At 54.6% G+C, this 20,327-nt stretch overlaps 2 protein-coding genes and 1 pseudogene across 3 annotated transcripts in view; 1 reads left to right on the top strand and 2 right to left on the bottom strand.

Annotated features, from left to right (window-relative positions):
• The window catches only part of LOC144984604 (uncharacterized), a 32,857-nt gene extending 16,343 nt beyond the window's left edge, over window positions 1–16,514 (bottom strand). The window contains exons 1-2 of the mRNA XM_078933604.1: window positions 16,232–16,514; window positions 16,041–16,142 (exon numbers count right to left, since the gene is read on the bottom strand). Coding sequence (XP_078789730.1) covers window positions 16,041–16,142; window positions 16,232–16,363 — 234 coding nt within the window. The 5' untranslated portion in view covers window positions 16,364–16,514. The remainder of the gene's footprint in view (window positions 1–16,040; window positions 16,143–16,231) is intronic.
• On the bottom strand, window positions 1,500–11,782 carry LOC144984602 (uncharacterized). The gene is made up of 2 exons (XM_078933601.1): window positions 11,653–11,782; window positions 1,500–6,176 (listed from the first exon to the last, which is right to left on the bottom strand). Exon 2 carries the CDS (start codon window positions 6,158–6,160, stop codon window positions 1,784–1,786), a length of 4,377 nt encoding a protein of 1,458 aa, XP_078789727.1. The 5' UTR covers window positions 6,161–6,176; window positions 11,653–11,782; the 3' UTR covers window positions 1,500–1,783.
• Window positions 9,927–11,254, top strand: LOC144984402 (serine/threonine-protein kinase pim-3 pseudogene; annotated as a pseudogene). Its single transcript, XR_013648051.1, has one exon. The product of XR_013648051.1 is annotated as a serine/threonine-protein kinase pim-3 pseudogene (transcript).
• Window positions 16,515–20,327: the final 3,813 nt, after the last annotated feature.

Raw genomic sequence — 20,327 nt, 5'->3', positions numbered from 1 at the left:
CCAGCGAGCCTCGACGCTCGAGCCTCAGACCCCTGGCACGGCTGCCTCCTGTCTCTGAGCGAGAGCGACGACGACTGGGGTTCTATCCTCAGTTGCGCGACGCGCGACCTGGAGAGCATGTCTGTTCAGAGCGACCCAGATTGCTGGGAAAACGAGGTGGAACCAGGGAACCAGTACGTCGATTCGACCGCTCGCCATCCAGGCACTGCAGACGGGACGGAACGAGTAGCGACCTGCTCTGAGAGCGCCCCTCGAGACCCCCCGGTCGCCTCCGGAGATCAAGACGTTCCGAGCGCGGCACTCGCGCAGCGTGACTGCCCTCGGTCGACGCTGGAAACGCTGCTGGTGGTGGACTCTCCAGATAGTCTCGGCTTTGCGCACCAAAAGGTTTTTCCCAGCGAAACCGCGGACGCGAACGAATGGCCGGGCTTTGTTGGGGTGAGCTCGGTTCCGAGTCTGAGAAAGCCTTGCCTGACGAACGTGTGGAATACGACTTTCGCCAAGACGCGCAGGGACGCCGTGCCGAGCTCAGAACCTGCCGTATGCAGCTCGGCGTCGCGCCCGTGCAAAACCCTGGCGGAAGCGCTCTGGCTGATGTTCGTCGGCGCGTACGGACGCCGAGAGTCGGACTCGGCTGCCCTGACGGTGGAAGCCCTCGCGGTTGTTGTACACTTGGCCTCGAAAATCATCGATAGAAATTCTACCTCAGGCCTAGGGCCCTGCAAAGACATAAAGGCCCTGTGCGGCGACTTGTACGCAGCGCCGGAACAGTTTCTGCCCGTCGTCTCCATAGCGGCAGGTTTGTTCGGGCGCAACGTCACGGTCTGCTCGCAGGGGACCTTCTTTCACATTTGCAACAGCCATCACGGGAACTCGTGGGTGCAGGGCTTTCTGGAATGCGACGGATCATCGTGGCAGCTGAGGGGCCTGCCGCCGCACACGACTCCAATCGAACTTCTGTTCGAGAGTGGACCGAATCACAGAGCGGGCTCGCTCCGCGCCTACGCGAGGCTACACGACCTCGATGTGATCGAGGTTCCTTCGGACGGTTACTGCGGATTCCACAGCGTAGCCCAGCTCCTGTTCAATGACACGGCCAGAGGGGAAACCCGCGCGTCCCTGGTGACGAGGACGGCCGAGTTTGTGTTTCTCAACGCGGAAAGGGCAGACGTCAGAGAGACGTACCTGACAGTCAACGGACCCAAAAACGTCTCTGAGCTGAAGCGACTCTTGTCTGAGGAGAAGAGGTGGCTCAGTGTACAGGAGGTAAAATACATGCTAGAAGCTCACGGCAAACGCTTGGGACTCCTCACGGAGACGTCGTACCCGATCTACGATAGGGCTTGCGCTCACATCGTGTGGACCCGAAACCATTACGAGCCCTTGAAACCCAAAGTGTTACGATGCTGAGCTATGCTGTTTTCTGTCAGATGTTTTTTTTTTATTTTTCCTTGTTGTTTCGATGAGGTGATGGAAATAAAAATCAAAGACATACCAAATTCTGTGGTGCACGACTGAATTCTTTATTTTGTGAAAAAGGAATACACTGGAAATACTGTACATGAACACAAGTACATGAACACAACCGCAATGCAGTCAGAGGGTGAGTTTCTTTGCTTCATGCGAGATAAAGTAAACTGCAAAAATGGTACATGGCGACTGCTCTCGGTAGAAGCGACACGGGTCACTACACAGTCAGAAGGAACATTCGGTACACTGCCCCGTTGCCGAGTGAGAGACGGTGCGTGCGCTACAAATTGAAGCAAATTGAAGTGGATGAAACCTAATAGTACATGCTGCTTTGAGTGTCCTCTTCCCGCTGAGGGAGCCCTAGAGAGCTTTCCCCCGCCCCGTCACCGTGCGTGTGCTCAGACCCTCTCGAGGTCCACCCGTCTCCAGCCACTCCTTCCCCGTCGAGTTCTTCGTTCTGATTGGCAAAGGCGGCGGCGAGCGCTCTGGTGACCAGGTCGTACCTCTCCAACGGGTTGAGCTGAGCGAGGGTCACGGGCCCGGCGACAGCGGGCTCGACCACAATCACCCGATTCCACTTGATGACTTGATTTTGTATCCGTACGACAAACGGGCCGTAGGGTTGCACCTCGAAGCCTTGTTCCGTGGGCAGAGAAAGCATTTCGTATCGTCCGTCTCTACCCAGCACGTCCTCCAGCGGGCTTCGCGGTCCCGTGGCTCTTTCGGAAAAGCCGCACAGCCCGTACACTTGGTGGATGAGCTCCTCGTCCTCGGGCAAAGTCCACTCTCTGAAGTAGTTTCTCATATCCCCGGCCTGGAGCCACGACACGCAGCTGCGCTCCTTACTGCGGCCGCCCTTTGAGCACATCGGAGAGCCGTAGGCTGAGTGCGGGCACGCTCCGAAAACGGCGATGTACGCCCGCTTCAGCTTGTCAGCTGCCGCGTCGGGCACGTATTGTCGCAGGTTTAGCTGGGAGAGGGTTTCCCACACGGCGGCCAGACCTTCCAAAGCACCCCATGCGGGCCCGTTCCCGTCCCAGACGTACAGCGTGTCGACAAGGCACGCCAGCAGGTCGACCCTAAATCCCGTCTTGACCCTCCAAATGCGAGCCGGCTGTATGCGCTTCATGGTGAAGCCGAGAACCCTCAGGGAAAGGATCTGAACTCTGAGGAGGCACTGTAGCACGTGGTAGGCCAGCAGTACCTTGTCGTCGTAGAACCACGACACGAGCGACCCCTTGGAGCACCCGAGGTTCACAGACCCGGGGCTCTCGCCCACAAACACCCCGAGCGCCATTTCCTCCGTGTCTTTGGTCACGCAGTGTAGGGCGAAGGTGCGTGCAGCAAAGGAGTGGACTTGCAGGCGCGTGTGCATGTCCAGCAGATTCACCAGAGACTCGTAGGCCATGTGAATCCTGTGTATGATCAAGCCCTGGACGTCCTGGACGGTGCACACGGCACCCAGGTAGTTGGTCTTTTTCCCGAGCACTCGAAGGAGATGTGGCGTGTCCTCCTTGCACAAGCTCGGCAAACTGTCCACGAGAATCTCCGTGAGCCTGAAACCCCGGTCCGGCGGAGCAGAGAGGTCCACGGTGAAGTACCACTGCTCCGAGAGCTCGCAGTTGAGCACGGTGCGCTCCACCGCCGGCACGTAGGCAAACTCTGTGGGCCATGAGAGCTTCGTGCACCGGGCGTGCCCCCGTCTCGTCATATCCCCGTCCCTGTGCGAGTACTCTCTGCCCATCCTCCACAGAAACCTTTGGCAAGTGATTGATCCGTGTACCAGGTCCAATACAGCTGGCCCCCGCTGCATTTGCTTGTCCTTTGCGCCCGGGCCCCACGCATCCCATCGCTCCGGCTTGTTGAGTCCGTGGCACGGCCTGCTGACGCAGTCCTCCTCTGAGTGACGTTTCACGGTGAGGTTGCTGATCAAATCGGTTATGTCCCTCGAAACCAGGTAAGTGACGGGGTGAAAGCGGGCGCAGTCTGACAGTTGCCTCTCCCGCCGCGAGAGCCCTCTGGACCTCCATCTCATGCAATTAGCCTTCTGCACCCGCTCGCGTTTGGCCGAGCTGAGACTGTCCTCCTCGCCGCGACTGTCCTCCATTCGGATGGGGCCCTGAAGCGACTGCCTATCTGCGCTTCCCGAGGGGTTGAGTCCTCCCGAAGCGACGAGCGCCTCTTCTCCGTCGCACCGGGTCGTCTCTGGCAAGGGGTCCTCCGATTTTAGGCGAAGAAGGGTTAGAGTCGTGTCCGCACTCGTGCTCTGCTCGGGGTAAAAGGACTCTTGTAAGACTCTGTACACCATGTCGCTGCTCTGGAAATTGTCGATGTCAGTTCTGGCGAAGAAGAGATTCGTAGTGTTGTCTGTCACAATGCAGTCCAGGGAGCCTGCCGTGTGGAGGGAGCCTGCCGTGTGGAGGGAGCCGGTCGAGCGAAGGGAGCTCGCCTCGTCCTCGTCGCAAAGTCCGAAGTCCTGCAGCTCGGCGAGGGCGTCCCGCTTTTCGACCTTGGCACTGGGCGAACTGTGGCAGCCTCTGTCACAGTCTGTCAATCTCTCCCATTTCGCAGAGAGGAGGCCCTCGTTCACGGGGTTCACGTCCGCGTCTAGGTAGGTCACGGTCCGCGGCTTGCTCGAAGGTTCGCTCGACGACCCGCGAGAGAGAGCCAGTTCCCTTGTCAGATCGCTGCTCATCTTCATAATGTGCTCCAGGCCGCAGCATTCTTCCAGCGTCCGCTGGCTCGCGGACTGGGATGCCTCTGGAAAAAGCGGCTGACAGGGATCCATCGTCATGCTTTTTGTGACGTGCGGATTGCTCAGCGTGTTACTCTTGCGCTTCCTCCTGCCGGTCTTGGTTCGGGCTGGACTGGTGGCACGGGCGCGTCCCGAAGCCTGGCAAGACAGAATTTCCGCCAGGGTCTTACAGCGCTCCAGTGTCCTCCTCGCTGGCCCCAGCGAGGACAACTCGTCCTCCTTCAGGACCTCTATCATGCAGGCGAGCCCGGGCGCCGCTGCGGCCCCGTCGCACCGCGTCAACCAGTCGAACCGCTCTCTCAAAGAGCTGCGATCCCTGGACCCGGGCCCCAGCCACGTGGCCCGCGGCCAGCGCCCCGTCTCTTCGGACCGCGGCGGTCTCCCGAGGCAATCCAGCACCGTGGACCAGAGGTGAGCGTCCGCCATGCCCGTCCTGCAAAACTCAGAGATGGCGGCCTCCGTTGTCGAGCCATCGTCCGGGAGCGCTCCGGCGCGCAGCACGCTCAGCGCCAAGTTGGAGCACGCGGCACGAAAACTGTCTTCGTCGTCGGTCAGCGCAGAGGCCCTGTAAAGCCCGGGCATGGAAACTAAGGGGAGCAGCGACATTGTCTCCCCTGTGTGTCGGTGGATGACGAAGGCGCATGAGAGCTTGGAGGTGCGGCTGTGAGAGTCGTCATCCTTTGCGTTCTGGTACAGAACTCTGCAAGGATGGCGATCGGTGGAGCGGAGGTCTCTCAGGGAGTCCAACACGCAGACCAGCGCTCTGCGGACCACGACGTCGCGGACCTGCTTTCCTCGGGTCTCCCTCAGCCAGCTGTGGAGCGGCAGCCACCCGGCCCCCGACGTTGTCACCACGTGCATGACAGTCGACGGCGCTCCTCCCGCTTGCTCCAGCGCGATGCAATCGAGCTGCGGGTAGTGCTGCCCGACCCCCGGCGAAAAGACCTGTCCTTCGTCTTTCAGCCTGACCATCCGCCTCGCTCTGCATTGGTTCTCGTAAGCCCTCGCGGCTTCGTGCAAGGTTTGCTCCAGGTGTTTGTTGGAAACCAACACACTCAGGACGACGGAGACGTCCCCGTGGAGCGAGGTGCGCACCTCGCGCACCCTCACCAGCGGCTTACTCTGTGTCCTTTGGCTCGTCATTTCGGGTCCGGGCGCGGCCCTCAGCTCGTGAAACAGGCAATGGTTCCTCACGAAGCCGTAGAGGGGTTCGGGAATCCTCAGCTCGAAGCGGTCGGTCGACGGGGTCCACGACCAGCTCTCCAGCTCCGAGCCCAGGTTGAAGTAGTAGGGAATCGAAACGCCTAGCCTGGTGCTCTGCTTGTCCTGATATCTCCACCAGAGCTTGAGGATGCTGGCATGAAGGTGAAGCTCCTCTTCTGGGTCGTGAGGCGAGCGCCGGGATGCGTCGGGACCTAGCGCTAGAAGTAGGTGCCTGGCGACGTCCCTCAACTCGCCGGGGGATCTGTAAAACGTGTAGCGCCTCCTTTTGGCCAGGCTGACGAAGAGCATTACGAAGTACGGAGTGTGGAGGGTGGCCAAGTGTTCCAACCGCCGCAGGTTCAGCCCCACTTCTTGCGGTGCGCGGTTATCGCAGCGATCTTCCACCTCCAGCACGTGGCGACACAACGATGGTTCGAAACGTATTTTCACCCCTCTGCACAGCTGACAATATTTGCACTGGCCTGAGACGAAAAACGAACTTAGTCCGATCGAGCCCCTTAGGTCTTGCGGGTGGTAGAAGTAATCTCTGCGCTCTGCTGCGAGGCGGTCCCGCTCCCCCGGTGGAATCTCCCACGTAGCCCGATTGCAGAGGTAACAGATGGCCTCTTCGACGCAGTCGAAGCAGTCTCGGTCGACGTGGAGTTCCAGAGCACCTGCGTGCAGTGCTGCGGCTGCCACCAGCCACTTGGAGACGCCGTCCTTTGGATCCATGGGCTCAGCTGCGCAACTGACAAAAAAAACATAACACAGAGGAATGGTTGGGCAGGGGTGAGAGACAGAGGAAAGGACTCAGATGATGATGATGATGATGATAATGATTATGATTTGTCACAGACGCGGTTAGTTTTTTTTTTTTTCACTGCGTTTTTATAACTTTGCCTCGTCCTTTTCACTGGATCGCTTCGCGCTTCGAAGAAAAGTCTGAAAAGTCTGTTAATATCCCTCACGTGACGCCCGCCATGTAAGCATCACGAGCGCCCCCCTGTCATCTTGACTCGGCGTCACAGTTTGTAAATGTTCAGCGAGGTGTCGCCGTCCAACACTGTGTGCGTTACCATCAGTCTGTACTCTCTGTCTCTCGCGTGGTAGTACAGGGTGTGTTGCACGGCTATGGCGAGGCAGCAAGCCCCGTCCGTCTTCCCGAGAGCCCAGGTCCTGAACTGGTCCCGAAAGCCTTGCGGCTCACACACACGGCGAGACCTGGAGCCGCTGCTGAAAGGCGTGGGCTTCAGGGTGCCCAGGGATGCCGGCAGCTCGTACCAGAAAGCGGGAGATCCTGCCCGCGGGGAGCCCATCCTGCTCGAGGCCTCTGGGAGCTCACCGATGGCCGCCGCGGCGAGCCCGACATCTCCCTCGAAGTACGTGTGCGCGAAGCAGGAGGCTTCACCCTCGGGTGGCTCGGGCAGAGTCCCCGAAAAACCATCCACGTCTATGATGATGTAGCGCACGCCGAGAGTCTCGTTTTTGTAGTCTACGCTGCGGACGGCCGCGGGCAGCACGGTGACGTACCCGAAGAGCCAGGCCAGCACATCGGACTCGATCTTCACAGGGTCGGGCACGTGGTTGGACCAGACCACCGCCTGCATTCCCCTGATCTTCGGAACCGCCTTCATGCAAGCGCTCATCACGTCGAATGAGTTCCAGCGGAGGTCTATCACGCAGGCTTGCTCCGTTCTCATGCCGATCAGGTGGTGCTTGCAGGCGACGGCTTTCTCGCATGACTCCGGAGACACCAGGTCGAGCGCCAGGGCTTCTCCGAAAAGCCTGTTTCCGTATTCGGGCGTGGGTGCCGTGATGGCGCGCCCTATCACGTACAGGGCGCTGAAGTTGTCGCGGCCCGGGAAAAGCTCCAGGGTTATCTCCTTGGGCAGCGCGCTCTCGAAGCAATGCTGCTCTTCCTCCAACGAAGCCGGTCCCCGTCTCTGGACACGAAAATTAAACTGGTCCACCACACAGAGGGGTCTCTCTGCGGTGCATCCGAAGTGGGATGGGCGTGATTTGTACACGTACAGTCCCGGAGGCAGGGTCCTGGAACGGTCTACCTGGTAGACCAACACAGAGTCGCAGCATTTGGGGTATCTCGCGCTCCGGTTGCACATCAGCCACCTGTACGCCGCTGCCACCGGCTCCATTTCGTACGCCCACAGGACTTCTGACTGGGCTCTGGCGATTTCGCGGGAGGAGCCCTGCCCGCCCGGTTTGGTGGCGCCCCGTCGGCGGCGTTCGGGGTTCGGAACATCTGCGCCGTCCCCCCCTCTGTAGCGCTGTTCCGCGGACGCGCTAAGCCGTTGCGCGCAAGTGCAGGGCCCTTCTTTCGTGCCATGTCGCAGCAACGCGTCCACTGCATGCCTAAAGTTGAACCTGTGGTGGGAGCAGTTGGTCGTGCCCTCTCCGAGAGACCTCAGGCTCACGCCTTCAGTTCCGGGGGCGTACAGCACGCCGCCGATCACCGGCACGGGGTCTAGCGCCAAGGCCCTGTACAGGGAGCAGCACAGCTCCCGCTTCGCTTCCATCGTGGACTGAGCTTCCTCGGACGGCGGAGGGGGCCACGGGTGTTACGTCGACGATGTCGCGAGGAGGGGGGGAGGCTCCTCAAGAGGGCCCTCACGACGCCTTTGCAGGGAGGGTACCCGTCGAACTGTTGATGGAGTGTAAAAGAAAGCGTCAGAAGGCCTCGGTGGAGGCCGCTCTCAAGTCTACGAATCTATACAGGAGAGTTTCCACGATCAGCTACGTCGGCGGAGCGTCCAAGGTCGGCAGAGCGAGGGTCGACAAGCGGTCGGGGTGCGCAAAGTGCCTGTCGTGTCTGGTGACCTTGGTCAAAGGCAGCAAGCAAAGGAGCAGAGCCGGCGTCAAGCTCCGATGTCCTTGCGAAGCCAGGGTGTGCGAGACCTGTTTCGTGAATGACCCACACTGGTACCTGACGGAGCCTCACTTCAGCAGCTGCCCGTCCCTCCGCGGGTTCATCTGTTCCGCGTGCGCCTGTTTTGCAGGACTCGTCGAGAAACCATGTTGCCTCTGGATGTGCCCGGGCTGTTCGGACGGGGTCCGAGAGAAGGGCGTCTCCTGCTCGCTGTGCTCAAAACCCGTGCCTCGCGGGAAGCCATCCGCGCGTCGCTCCCTCTGGTGCGAAGCGGCGGATCCGGGTCGACGGGCTGCGGAGCCTCCCTCGGACGCCCCATGTTTGGACGAAGGCAAAGTCTCAGACGGCAGGGAGCTGATCAAGGCTCGCGTCTTGGAGCGTGCGGCAGAGAGAAGACACCTGTCGTCTGCCGACCTCGCCGTCCTCTTCCCGGAGTGCGAGCCTCGGCCGGGCAGATGCTCGTGCGAGGCAAACGGCGACCCCAATCCCATGTGCCCACGCTGCACCCCCGTGCTGGCCGTGTTGGAGCTGCTGGCCAGGAACCCGAAACCGCTCATGGCATCTTTCGCGGAGCGCGCGGTGCCGGGACGAGCCCTGGCCCGTAACACGTACGACAGGGCCCTGCTCACGGAGATGCTGAATGACAGAGGGCTCCCTAGGTGCGCTAATCGCAACTCCTGCAAAGGAATGCTGGTCAACGTGCGGACGGGCCCCTTGACGACTCTGATGTCCCCAGAGGCTTACAAGCAATATGTTCTGGAACGAGATAAGGTGCAGCGCTCGGGCGACGGCGAGCCGAACATCGTGCCGCAGCCTTCCTGCTGCGTCCTGTGCCTGCTGTTTAATCAGTCCGCCGCGGTCGCGCAGATGTGCGGTTCGCAGGGCCTCCGGCTCGAAACCCCCCGCACGGACCCCGTGTACTACTTCAACGTGAAGTTCGCACCAGACGTGGGCCTGCCTGAGGTATCGGTGAGAGACTACCAAGGGTTCCTTGTCAACTTTCAAGGTTCCGTGGGAAGCTACAAGCCCGCGTTCTACTACAACTGGAGACACATGCTGGAAATGTTACACAGAGACGCCTCTGGAGCAGTGACCCTCATTCACCCCGGACAAAGGCAGCTTTAGACTCTTCGAGGTACGATAAGCTGTGCTCGAAAAGGGCGACTGTTTTGTAAAAGAAAAAAAAAAGAGAAAAGCCAACCGTTGATCAATTAGGATTTAAAGTATGAACTCACTTACGTGGTCCTGAGCTCTAAGCTGTGCGATCCAGGTTCAGCAACACGAAGCCTTGTGAGATTCTGCAAAGTGGAAAAAGAGGGGAGTATGCAAAGGAAAGATTGCCCTCCTCTGTGTTGCTCTTTGCAGCGTGACAACTGGCTTTGCACGGGCCCTTGGTAGAAATCTGCCACGCTGCACTGAGTCTTAATCTCTGTGGTTGGACCTCACTGTCCTCTTTGCCCCTCCCTCTTTCCCTGCAGCGGGTGTGGGGGGGCTTACAATCAGCCTCCTCCTCCTTCAGAATGAAGGCCCCACCTTCTAACGTTTCCTCTTTTTCTTCCAGTGTCCTCCTTCTCCCTCTCTGTCTGACTCTGCCTCGCTGAAGTCTGACGGGAGTGCGGCGGACCGGAAACGGAAACTAGACCAGAAGATTTGGATCACAGGCCCTTTAAAACTTGTTCCGTGCAAACCAAGAGAGGTCATAGTAACCTTACGCGAGTTTAACAAAGACTGGAGGGAAGTTGCTCCGTGAAGAGCGCGACAGTTCGAGAGAGAGAAAAAGAAAAATCAATCCTTCTGCCATGGAAAAGTACTGGAAGACCAGCTTTTGCCTGGGCAAGGGGGGCTTCGGCAAAGTGTTTCTGGGAAAGAGGCGAAGCGACGGGATTTCCGTGGCCCTGAAGATTATCCCGCTCTCGCGTACGAGATGCTGCGAGGTTGATGGGACCAGTAAGCCATTCGAAGCTGTCGCCTTGGAAATGGTCTCCAAAGACCCTCCGTTTCCTGGGATCATCCGCATGCTGGACTTTTACAAGACCCCGTATAATTGGGTGATAGTCACGGAGAAGCCAGAGAACACGCAAGATCTGTACGAATACATCACGATCAGTAAGCGTCTGCGCGAGGACACGGCCAGAGAATTTTTAGGTCAGGTCATCCAGGCCTTGCTCCACTGTCACAGCCGCGGTGTTGTGCACATGGACGTAAAAGACGAAAACCTGCTGGTGGACCTGACGACGCTCGAGCTGAAACTCATCGACTTTGGCTCCGCCGAATTTCTTGAACCCGACAAAGTGTACGACATGTTCCACGGGACTGCGGCATATGGGCCCCCCGAACGGCTCACACAAGGATGCTACAAAGCTCTTCCATCTGAGGTTTGGTCGTTGGGGATTCTTTTGTACGACATGGTGCACGGGGACATACCATTTGGAAACGACAGGGAGCTCCTACTGGGCGAGCTTAGATTCGAAAAAGACCTCTCTGAGGACTGCGTGGCCCTGATAAAATGGTGTTTGAGCAGAACGCCCGAAGAGAGACCGATGCTGAAAGACATACTGGCCCACCCTTGGATGCTGAAGCGAGGCTCGGAGGCGCACGAAGGCGACGCCACGGCTGGAGCCCCGAAGCCCACGCGAGGGGATCTCCAGCAATCGGAGCCCGGCTCTGCTCTGGCGGCCCGAGCCCACGATGTCGACACGCCGACCCGTCGAGGGTCCGTCTCGTCCGTGGGAAACGAAAAGCAGCTTCGTCCGGCGATGGCGACGCTCTGCTCCGAGGGCTTCGAATCAATCTGGAGGAGATTGCCGTCCTTCGACCGACTTCCCAGTCATCAGGGGAGTATCGCCGCAGAGACAGGACTTACCGAGGCTCGTTGCCACTCAGAGGTCTCGCAGAGCGGAGCGCATCGTCCGGGTCAGGGAGAGCTCCCAAAAACGGAGTAGGATGTAGGATGTTGAACAAAATGGCTAACTGCTCATGTTGTATAGATGCCAGTTCCATGATAACTCAATAGAGCTTGTTCCCTGATGCCTACTGTACAGTTTTTTTTTTGCCTTGTTCGAATAAAAGTCAAACTGGAACCTCAACGTTGCATATTCGCTTTCTTTTTTGCTCATGGGTTTTGTCCCAACATGACTATTTGAAGAGATATTTTTCTAATTATTGGATACATCACACAATCTCGGTTTTTAAAGATTGAAAAATTAAAAAAAAAAATACATTGGTGTGTACATTTTTAATCGTATAATGGTCAGTATATACACGTTAGATAAAGTGATTACCACACACAAAGGTTACATGATTTTGGTCAGCATATACACAGGTTAAATGAAGTGATTACCATATACAAGGAATGGCAGCCAGAGCTGTCTGCTGTGACGTTACTTTGATGACCCAGACCTCCCGCTCGCCGTAGCACCAACAGAGTGGGGTGGAAATGAAACGGTCCAAAGAACCTTCATGCAGCTCTACTCAAAAAGAAAAACAAAAACAAAACAAGAGTGTGTTGGAAAAGTCAGCAGAAGTCGATGGTATTTACTTACCAAATACCAAAAGAAACAAAATTAGTTGTAGCGTTAGATACAAGGGGGCTTACAAAGAGGCTCCGACCCAAGTTTAGGGACACTGACCTGAGTTCAGAGACTCAGACCATCAGAGGAAGCTTTGGACCCTAATCTCTCACAAAAAGAGTCTCAGTGAAAATCTGCTAAAAATGTATACTAAAAAAAAAAAAATAGTTCCACACGCTCTCTTGTAGGTCCGTTCGACCCCAACACTAACTAAAACTAAACAGTAGCTCCGCGCACTGTCTCGCGGGGTCCGTGAGACCCAACGCCGACTGGAACCAAACAGTGGGTCCGCGCGCTGTCTCGCGGGGTCCGTTAGACCCCGAACAGAATTGGAACGAAACACAGGCTCCGCGCGCTGTCTCGCAGGGTCCGTGAAACCCCGTACAGAATTGGAACGAAACACAGGCTCCGCGCGCTGTTTGCACGGTCCGTTAAACCCCGAACAGAAGTGGAACGAAACACAGCCTCCGCGTGCTGTCTCGCGGGGTCCGTGAGACCCCGTACAGAATTGGAGCGAAACACAGGCACCTCGCGCTGTCTCGCATGGTCCCAGCGACCCCGTCTCGATTTGGAACCAAACAGTGGCACCTCGCGCTGTCTCGCGTGGTCCGTGAGACCCCGTACAGAATTGGAACCAAACAGTGGCACCTCGCGCTGTCTCGCGGGGTCCGTGAGACCCCGTAGAGAGTTGGAACGAAACACAGGCTCCGCGCGCTGTCTCGCGGGGTCCGTGAGACCCCGAACAGAATTGGAACCAAACTGTGGCTCCGAGCGCTGTCTCGCGGGGTCCGTGAGACCCCGTACAGAGTTGGAACGAAACACAGGCTCCGCGCGCTGTCTCGCGGGGTCCGTGAGACCCCGTACAGAGTTGGAACGAAACACAGGCTCCGAGCGCTGTCTCCCGGGGTCCGTGAGACCCCGTACAGAATTGGAACGAAACACAGGCTCCGCGCGCTGTTTGTACGGTCCGTTAGACCCCGAACAGAAGTGGAACGAAACACAGGCTCCGCGCGCTGTCTCGCGGGGTCCGTGAGACCCCGTACAGAATTGGAACGAAACACAGGCTCCGCGCGCTGTCTCGCACGGTCCCAGCGACCCCGTCTCGGTTTGGAACCAAACAGTTGCACCTCGCGCTGTCTCGCGTGGTCCGTGAGACCCCGTACAGAATTGGAACCAAACAGTGGCACCTCGCACTGTCTCGCGGGGTCCGTGAGACCCCGTACAGATATGGAACGAAACACAGGCTCCGCGCGCTGTCTCGCGGGGTCCGTGAGACCCCGTACAGAGTTGGAACGAAACACAGGCTCCGCGCGCTGTCCCGCGGGGTCCGTGAGACCCTGTACAGAGTTGGAACGAAACACAGGCTCCGACCGCTGTCTCCCGGGGTCCGTGAGACCCCGTACAGAATTGGAACGAAACACAGGCTCCGCGCGCTGTTTGCACGGTCCGTTAGACCCCGAACAGAAGTGGAACGAAACACAGGCTCCGCGCGCTGTCTCGCGGGGTCCGTGAGACCCCGTACAGAATTGGAGCGAAACACAGGCACCTCGCGCTGTTTCGCACGGTCCCAGCGACCCCGTCTCGATTAGGAAACAAACAGTTGCACCTCGCGCTGTCTCGCGTGGTCCGTGAGACCCCGTACAGAATTGGAACCAAACAGTGGCACCTCGCGCTGTCTCGCGGGGTCCGTGAGACCCCGTACAGATATGGAACGAAACACAGGCTCCGCGCGCTGTCTCGCGGGGTCCGTGAGACCCCGTACAGAGTTGGAACGAAACACAGGCTCCGAGCGCTGTCTCCCGGGGTCCGTGAGACCCCGTACAGAGTTGGAACGAAACACAGGCTCCGCGCACTGTCTCGCGGGGTCCGTGAGACCCCGTACAGAGTTGGAACGAAACACAGGCTCCGAGCGCTGTCTCCCGGGGTCCGTGAGACCCCGTACAGAGTTGGAAGGAAACACAGGCTCCGAGCGCTGTCTCGCGGGGTCCGTGAGACCCCGAACAGAAGTGGAACGAAACACAGGCTCCGCGCGCTGTCTCGCGGGGTCCGTGAGACCCCGTACAGAATTGGAACGAAACACAGGCTCCGCGCGCTGTCTCGCACGGTCCCAGCGACCCCGTCTCGGTTTGGAACCAAACAGTTGCACCTCGCGCTGTCTCGCGTGGTCCGTGAGACCCCGTACAGAATTGGAACCAAACAGTGGCACCTCGCGCTGTCTCGCGGGGTCCGTGAGACCCCGTACAGATATGGAACGAAACACAGGCTCCGCGCGCTGTCTCGCGGGGTCCGTGAGACCCCGTACAGAGTTGGAACGAAACACAGGCTCCGCGCGCTGTCCCGCGGGGTCCGTGAGACCCCGTACAGAGTTGGAACGAAACACAGGCTCCGACCGCTGTCTCCCGGGGTCCGTGAGACCCCGTACAGAATTGGAACGAAACACAGGCTCCGCGCGCTGTTTGCACGGTCCGTTAGACCCCGAACAGAAGTGGAACGAAACACAGGCTCCGCGCGCTGTCTCGCGGGGTCCGTGAGACCCCGTACAGAATTGGAGCGAAACACAGGCTCCGCGCGCTGTTTCGCACGGTCCCAGCGACCCCGTCTCGATTAGGAAACAAACAGTTGCACCTCGCGCTGTCTCGCGTGGTCCGTGAGACCCCGTACAGAATTGGAACCAAACAGTGGCACCTCGCGCTGTCTCGCTGGGTCCGTGAGACCCCGTACAGATATGGAACGAAACACAGGCTCCGCGCGCTGTCTCGCGGGGTCCGTGAGACCCCGTACAGAGTTGGAACGAAACACAGGCTCCGAGCGCTGTCTCCCGGGGTCCGTGAGACCCCGTACAGAGTTGGAACGAAACACAGGCTCCGCGCGCTGTCTCGCGGGGTCCGTGAGACCCCGTACAGAGTTGGAACGAAACACAGGCTCCGAGCGCTGTCTCCCGGGGTCCGTGAGACCCCGTACAGAGTTGGAAGGAAACACAGGCTCCGAGCGCTGTCTCGCGGGGTCCGTGAGACCCCGTACGGAATTGGAACGAAACACAGGCTCCGCGCGCTGTCTAACACGGTCCGTGAGACCCCGAACATAAGTGGAACGAAACACAGGCTCCGCGCGCTGTCTAGCGGGGTCCGTGAGACCCCGTACAGAATTGGAACCAAACACAGGCTCCGCGCGCTGTCTCGTGGGGTCCGTGAGACCCCGTACAGAATTGGAACGAAACACAGGCTCCGCGCACTGTGGCTCCGAGCGCTGTCTCGCACGGTCCGTGAGACCCCGAACAGAATTGGAACGAAACACAGGCTCCGCGCGCTGTTTAGCGGGGTCCGTGAGACCCCGTACAGAATTGTAACCAAACAGTGGCACCTCGCGCTGTCTCGCGGGGTCCGTGAGACCCCGTACAGAATTGGAACGAAACACAGGCTCCGCGCGCTGTCTCGCGGAGTCCGTGAGACCCCGTACAGAATTGGAACGAAACACAGGCTCCGAGCGCTGTCTCCCGGGGTCCGTGAGACCCCGTACAGAATTGGAACGAAACACAGGCTCCGCGCGCTGTCTCGCACGGTCCCAGCGACCCCATCTCGATTTGGACCCAAACCGTGGCACTTCACGCTGTCTCGCAGGGTCCGTGAGACCCCGTACAGAGTTGGAACAAAACACAGGCTCCGCGCGCTGTCTCGTACGGTCCGTGAGACCCCGAACAGAGTTGGAACCAAACTGTGGCTCCGCGCGCTGTCTCGCGGGGTCCATGAGACCCCGTACAGAATTGGAACGAAACACAGGCTCCGCGCGCTGTCTCGGGGGTCCGTGAGACCCCGTACAGAATTGGAACGAAACACAGGCTCCGCGCGCTGTCTCGCGGGGTCCCAGCGACCCCGTACAGAGTTGGAACCAAACAGTGGCACCTCGCGATGTCTCGCACGGTCCGTGAGACCCCGAACAGAATTGGAACGAAACACAGGCTCCGAGCGCTGTCTCCCGGGGTCCGTGAGACCCCGTACAGAGTTGGAACGAAACACAGGCTCCGCGCGCTGTCTCGCACGGTCCCAGCGACCCCGTACCGATTTGGAACCAAACAGTGGCACCTCGCGCTGTCTCGCGGGGTCCGTGAGACCCCGTACAGAGTTGGAACCATCAGTTTCTCTTTGAAAGCTCAAACACGAACCTGTTTCTGTAGATCCATGACATGTGGGTTACAGTGGGCCACAGGCTGGTTTACCTTCTCCCTTTGCTGCGGATCAGCAGCACCAGTGTTGCTGGCTTGTGACTGTGGGGCAAGTAAGATTAACTGAATATCAAAAAAAAATAAGTTGTTTCAAAGAAGTTGGATTTGACGAACATCCCACGTTGACCAACCTCAGAGTTCTTCATTGTTTTGGTCCTCGCCTCGTAGTTTAGCATGTCAAACGGGTCGAGCCACTCACCGTTGACTGTCTGTCCGGAATTGGACAGAACCAGACTGCAGGACAGCAAAAACAACCAGAGCATCTTCTCTGGAGACCAAATTGGTTTGAACTAACTAGCTAGTAACGGAAGAAGAAAACTATGGAAGCCGAAATTGCTTCCGGTTATTTTTTTTTTTTAAAAAAGCAGCAGAAAACCATTTAGGTTTGTTCATTTGTTTCTCTTGACCTTTCTTGATCAAATAAAAAAAAAAAGAAACGTAAACACAAACAGTACACTTCGAAAAGCCTCAAGGGTGATGTAGAAAAGTGAATGCTAAAGAAAAAAAAAAATACTTGGGGTCAATCGCACCCCATGAGCCAGCGGGTGGAAGGGAACCGGAAAAGCGAGACCCCCGGTGGTGGGCCATGAGAGAAGAGTGAATGCTAAAGAAAAAAAAAATACTTGGGGTCAATCGCACCCCATGAGCCAGCGGGTGGAAGGGAACCGGAAAAGCGAGAGCCCCGGTGGTGGGCCATGAGAGAAGAGTGAATGCTAAAGAAAAAAAAAAATACTTGGGGTCAATCGCACCCCATGAGCCAGCGGGTGGAAGGGAACCGGAAAAACGAGACCCCCGGTGGTGGGCCATGAGAGAAGAGTGAATGCTAAAGAAAAAAAAAACTTGGGGTCAATCGCACCCCATGAGCCAGCGGGTGAAAGGGAACCGGTAAAGCGAGACCCCAGGTGGTGGGCCATGAGAGAAGAGTGAATGCTAAAGAAAAAAAAAAACTTGGGGTCAATCGCACCCCATGAGCCAGCGCCAATCCCCTCAGTGGCCACACAAAAAAAAAAAAAAAAACTTGGGGTCAATCGAACCCCACGAACCAGCGGGAGGAAGGTGGTTGCTAAAAAAGTGGCGCCCCTGGTGGCTGAGGGCAATAAAAGAGAATGGGGTATTAGTGACCCCTAGAGGCAGGGTATAGAAATGAACGGTGGAAAACAAGACCCCTGGTGGTCGGGGGGTATAACTAAAATGGAGAAATGGCGGCCTCTGCTGGACGGGGACAAAAAAGAAAAGGGGGGTTTGGCGCCCTCTACCAGTCGGGGATATAGAGGGTGCCTGAAACGTACAAAAAATTTTTTCAGGAACTCGACCCTCTTCGATTGCGGGAGGGTGTACGGGGTGTACCTGTCTGGGGTCAATACCAAAGGGGGGTATGCGTTTTTAAAATGACCCCCCCCTCCTTACCTTTTTTTTAATCCATGCTTTTCTTTCCCCCTAAGACAGCACAAGGGTTAAAGTCCTGTATCGACTTCAAACCACGAGCTGCTGAGGTGTTTTACATCTCTATAAAAAAGTCAGACAGGTAAGTGTCACTTTCCTTCAAGCAGAGATGCTCAAACACATACTTCTTAGCCGTATTGGCAGTTCTCCTGGTACCATTTATAAAATGTTCTTCAAATAATTAGAAAACTGCGTTTTTTTGTGGGGGGGGGGCTTGGCCCGAGGCGCTTGTTTTATTAAAATGAAACAATGATCAGTGTTTTTATTTGTTTTTTTCCTGTGTTGCTTCAGTTGTTCATCTTTTGTTGGGAAAAGAGTTTCCGGCGGGCAGGTCTTATTCATTGGTTCAGCCTGTAATACTAAAGCTACTGTTGAGCGTGAGATTCTTCGCGTTCTCGGCTTCTACCATGAACAGTCCAGATACGACAGAGATGATTTTGTAACCATTGTATGGCGCAACATCCTTAAAGGTTTGAGAACTACTTTCACAACATACAAAACTTTAGTTAAATTTAAAGTTTATTTACTTTTTATTAAGCAGTTATACTATAATTGTACATTTTATAAATCCATCCACCATTTAATAATTTCTTAATTTTCCAAACTATCTGGACATTAAAAGTTTTTCCAGATAATTTTGTGGTGGGATTTTTGTAGAAGAAAACATCTCTAATCAATACCTCCAGATCACTTACTGAACAAACTGCACTCATTACAACAATCTTTGCCAATTGTTTAAAAACTTATTCATGAATTTGATTTATTTCATATAGGCAAAGAGAATGATTTTAACAAGGTTGGCAGCAATGTAAGTACCACCCATGGAACACCGTATGACTATTGGTCAGTGATGCACCACAGCAAAGATGCTTTCACCAATGGAAATGGTTCTACCATCATCACCATAGACCCCAAATTCCAAAATGTAATTGGTCAAACACTGGAGATGAGTTATTATGATGTTCTGGAGCTTAACCGTCTCTACAATTGCAGTAAGTAGTTAAAGATTGTCAGTGTACATAAATTTAATGAGTGAATCTCACCTAACAATCCACCTGTATTTATACAAAAGTCAATGTTGTAGTCATCACAGTGATGTAAATATACTTTAGGGTAACATGCTGTTAATTGAAAAAAAAAACACTTAAAGCAACCAACAGATTTCACAAATGTCTGTAAAGTGATTTAAAGGAATATACAAATAATATAATATAAACTGCATAGGAATGAGAACATCAGGTGAGTTTTGTAAAAAAAAAAAAAGAAAACTTTAAGGAAATATGGTTAAATGAACTCATGAAACAAGATCAAAGTTACTACAATATTTAATTAAAAAATATTTTCTATAATTTATACTTGAGAAAAAGATTTTCAATTATGGATCGTAAATAATAAAACTAATTTTAAAACCATTTCATGCTCTATCACAACAGAATCAACTATTTCCCTTACCTGGTACTCTGGCTTTTCTGATGGGACCTTGTGTAGAATGGATCGTTGTTCACAGAGTAACATCAACTGGGAGATGGTGACACAAGTTCCTGCAGGTCCAAATTCTGATCACACCGCTCTGCCAAGTGGAAGCAAAGACTGCAGTAAGATTTCAAGACAATACATGAAGTTTATAAATAAATTAGCTTTTTTTCCCTGTTTTGTGTAAAATGTTCACAGATAAGTGATATCTATTTCGGGCCAAATAACGTGTTCTTGTTTTAAATTTTATTATGCAATCTGAGAAATTAAGAAAAATTAAACCATTAAAAAACTATAGAGATTATAATAGAAAACTGAATTAATTGCTTAAAATTGTATTGTCAGAATCAGAATCAGAATCAGAATCATTTATTGTCATTGTACATGAGGATACAATGAAATTGCAGCAGCCTTGGAGTGAAGAAGTTAAATAAAATAAAAATAAAAATAAAATAGAAATAGAATTACTGTATTTACAGCTCTTGACAAAAAATGAACAATATGCACAGAAACTGTTAAATATTAAATATATTTATATATATATGTGATATTGCACGCATTGTAGTAAAAGTCAGAGTGAGGTGTGGTTGGTGGAGGCATGTGTATTCCGTATGGTAATTGCCTGTGGAAAAAAGCTGTTTCTTAGATTGTGATGTATGCGAAGCAAAAACATACAATAACAATGTTGCATGTTCAAATTTAAAACAGTCTGTACCATTATTTTAGGTGAAGATGTAGGCAACTTACACATATCACTTTGCATTAACAATCTGCTCTTAAATAACGTGAAAAATATAAAGGAAAAAATAATCTATATCTGACTAACGACTAATGAGGGATAATCGTTTTCCATAATTCAGTGTAATTAATGGATGTGGCTTCCACTGTAACAGTCATGTATTGTTACAGGTGGAGAAATAGGCTACTTCATGCATGTTAGCACAGCAACAGGCCAGGAGGGAGACACAGCACAACTGGAAACTCAGAGGATGACTCCCCAAAGAGACTGTCACATCCAGTGTCTGCAGTTCTACTATTACCACAGTGGAAATGAGTCTGATACTCTCAACATCTGGATCAGAGAGTTTGAAAATGAACAGGACCTAACAGGAACCCGACGCCTCATGGGGCAGATCACTGGTAAAGCAACATCTGAACTACTGATTTAAAAAAACAAATTTTGTCAATTTAGCTGTTTGTCTTTCAACCGTTGATATCTATAAGACAGTATAGTCATATTTAAAACTTTTTTCCCTTTAGGTTCCCAAACATCTCACTGGAGGCTTCATCATGTTTCCTTGAATGCATCTA

The sequence above is a fragment of the Oryzias latipes genome, chromosome 16 (assembly GCF_053564925.1).
Source record: "Oryzias latipes strain Hd-rR chromosome 16, Olatipes_Hd-rR_3.1".
In the NCBI taxonomy this organism is placed as follows: Eukaryota; Metazoa; Chordata; class Actinopteri; order Beloniformes; family Adrianichthyidae; genus Oryzias; species Oryzias latipes.
The sequence above is the reverse complement of the archived record's forward strand: the minus strand, read 5'-3'. Positions and strand labels throughout refer to the sequence as shown.

Bases quoted from the DNA above. Each gene is read 5' to 3' on its own strand.
- LOC144984602 (XM_078933601.1), bottom strand. From the start codon at position 6,160: ATGGATCCAAAGGACGGCGTCTCCAAGTGGCTGGTGGCAGCCGCAGCA.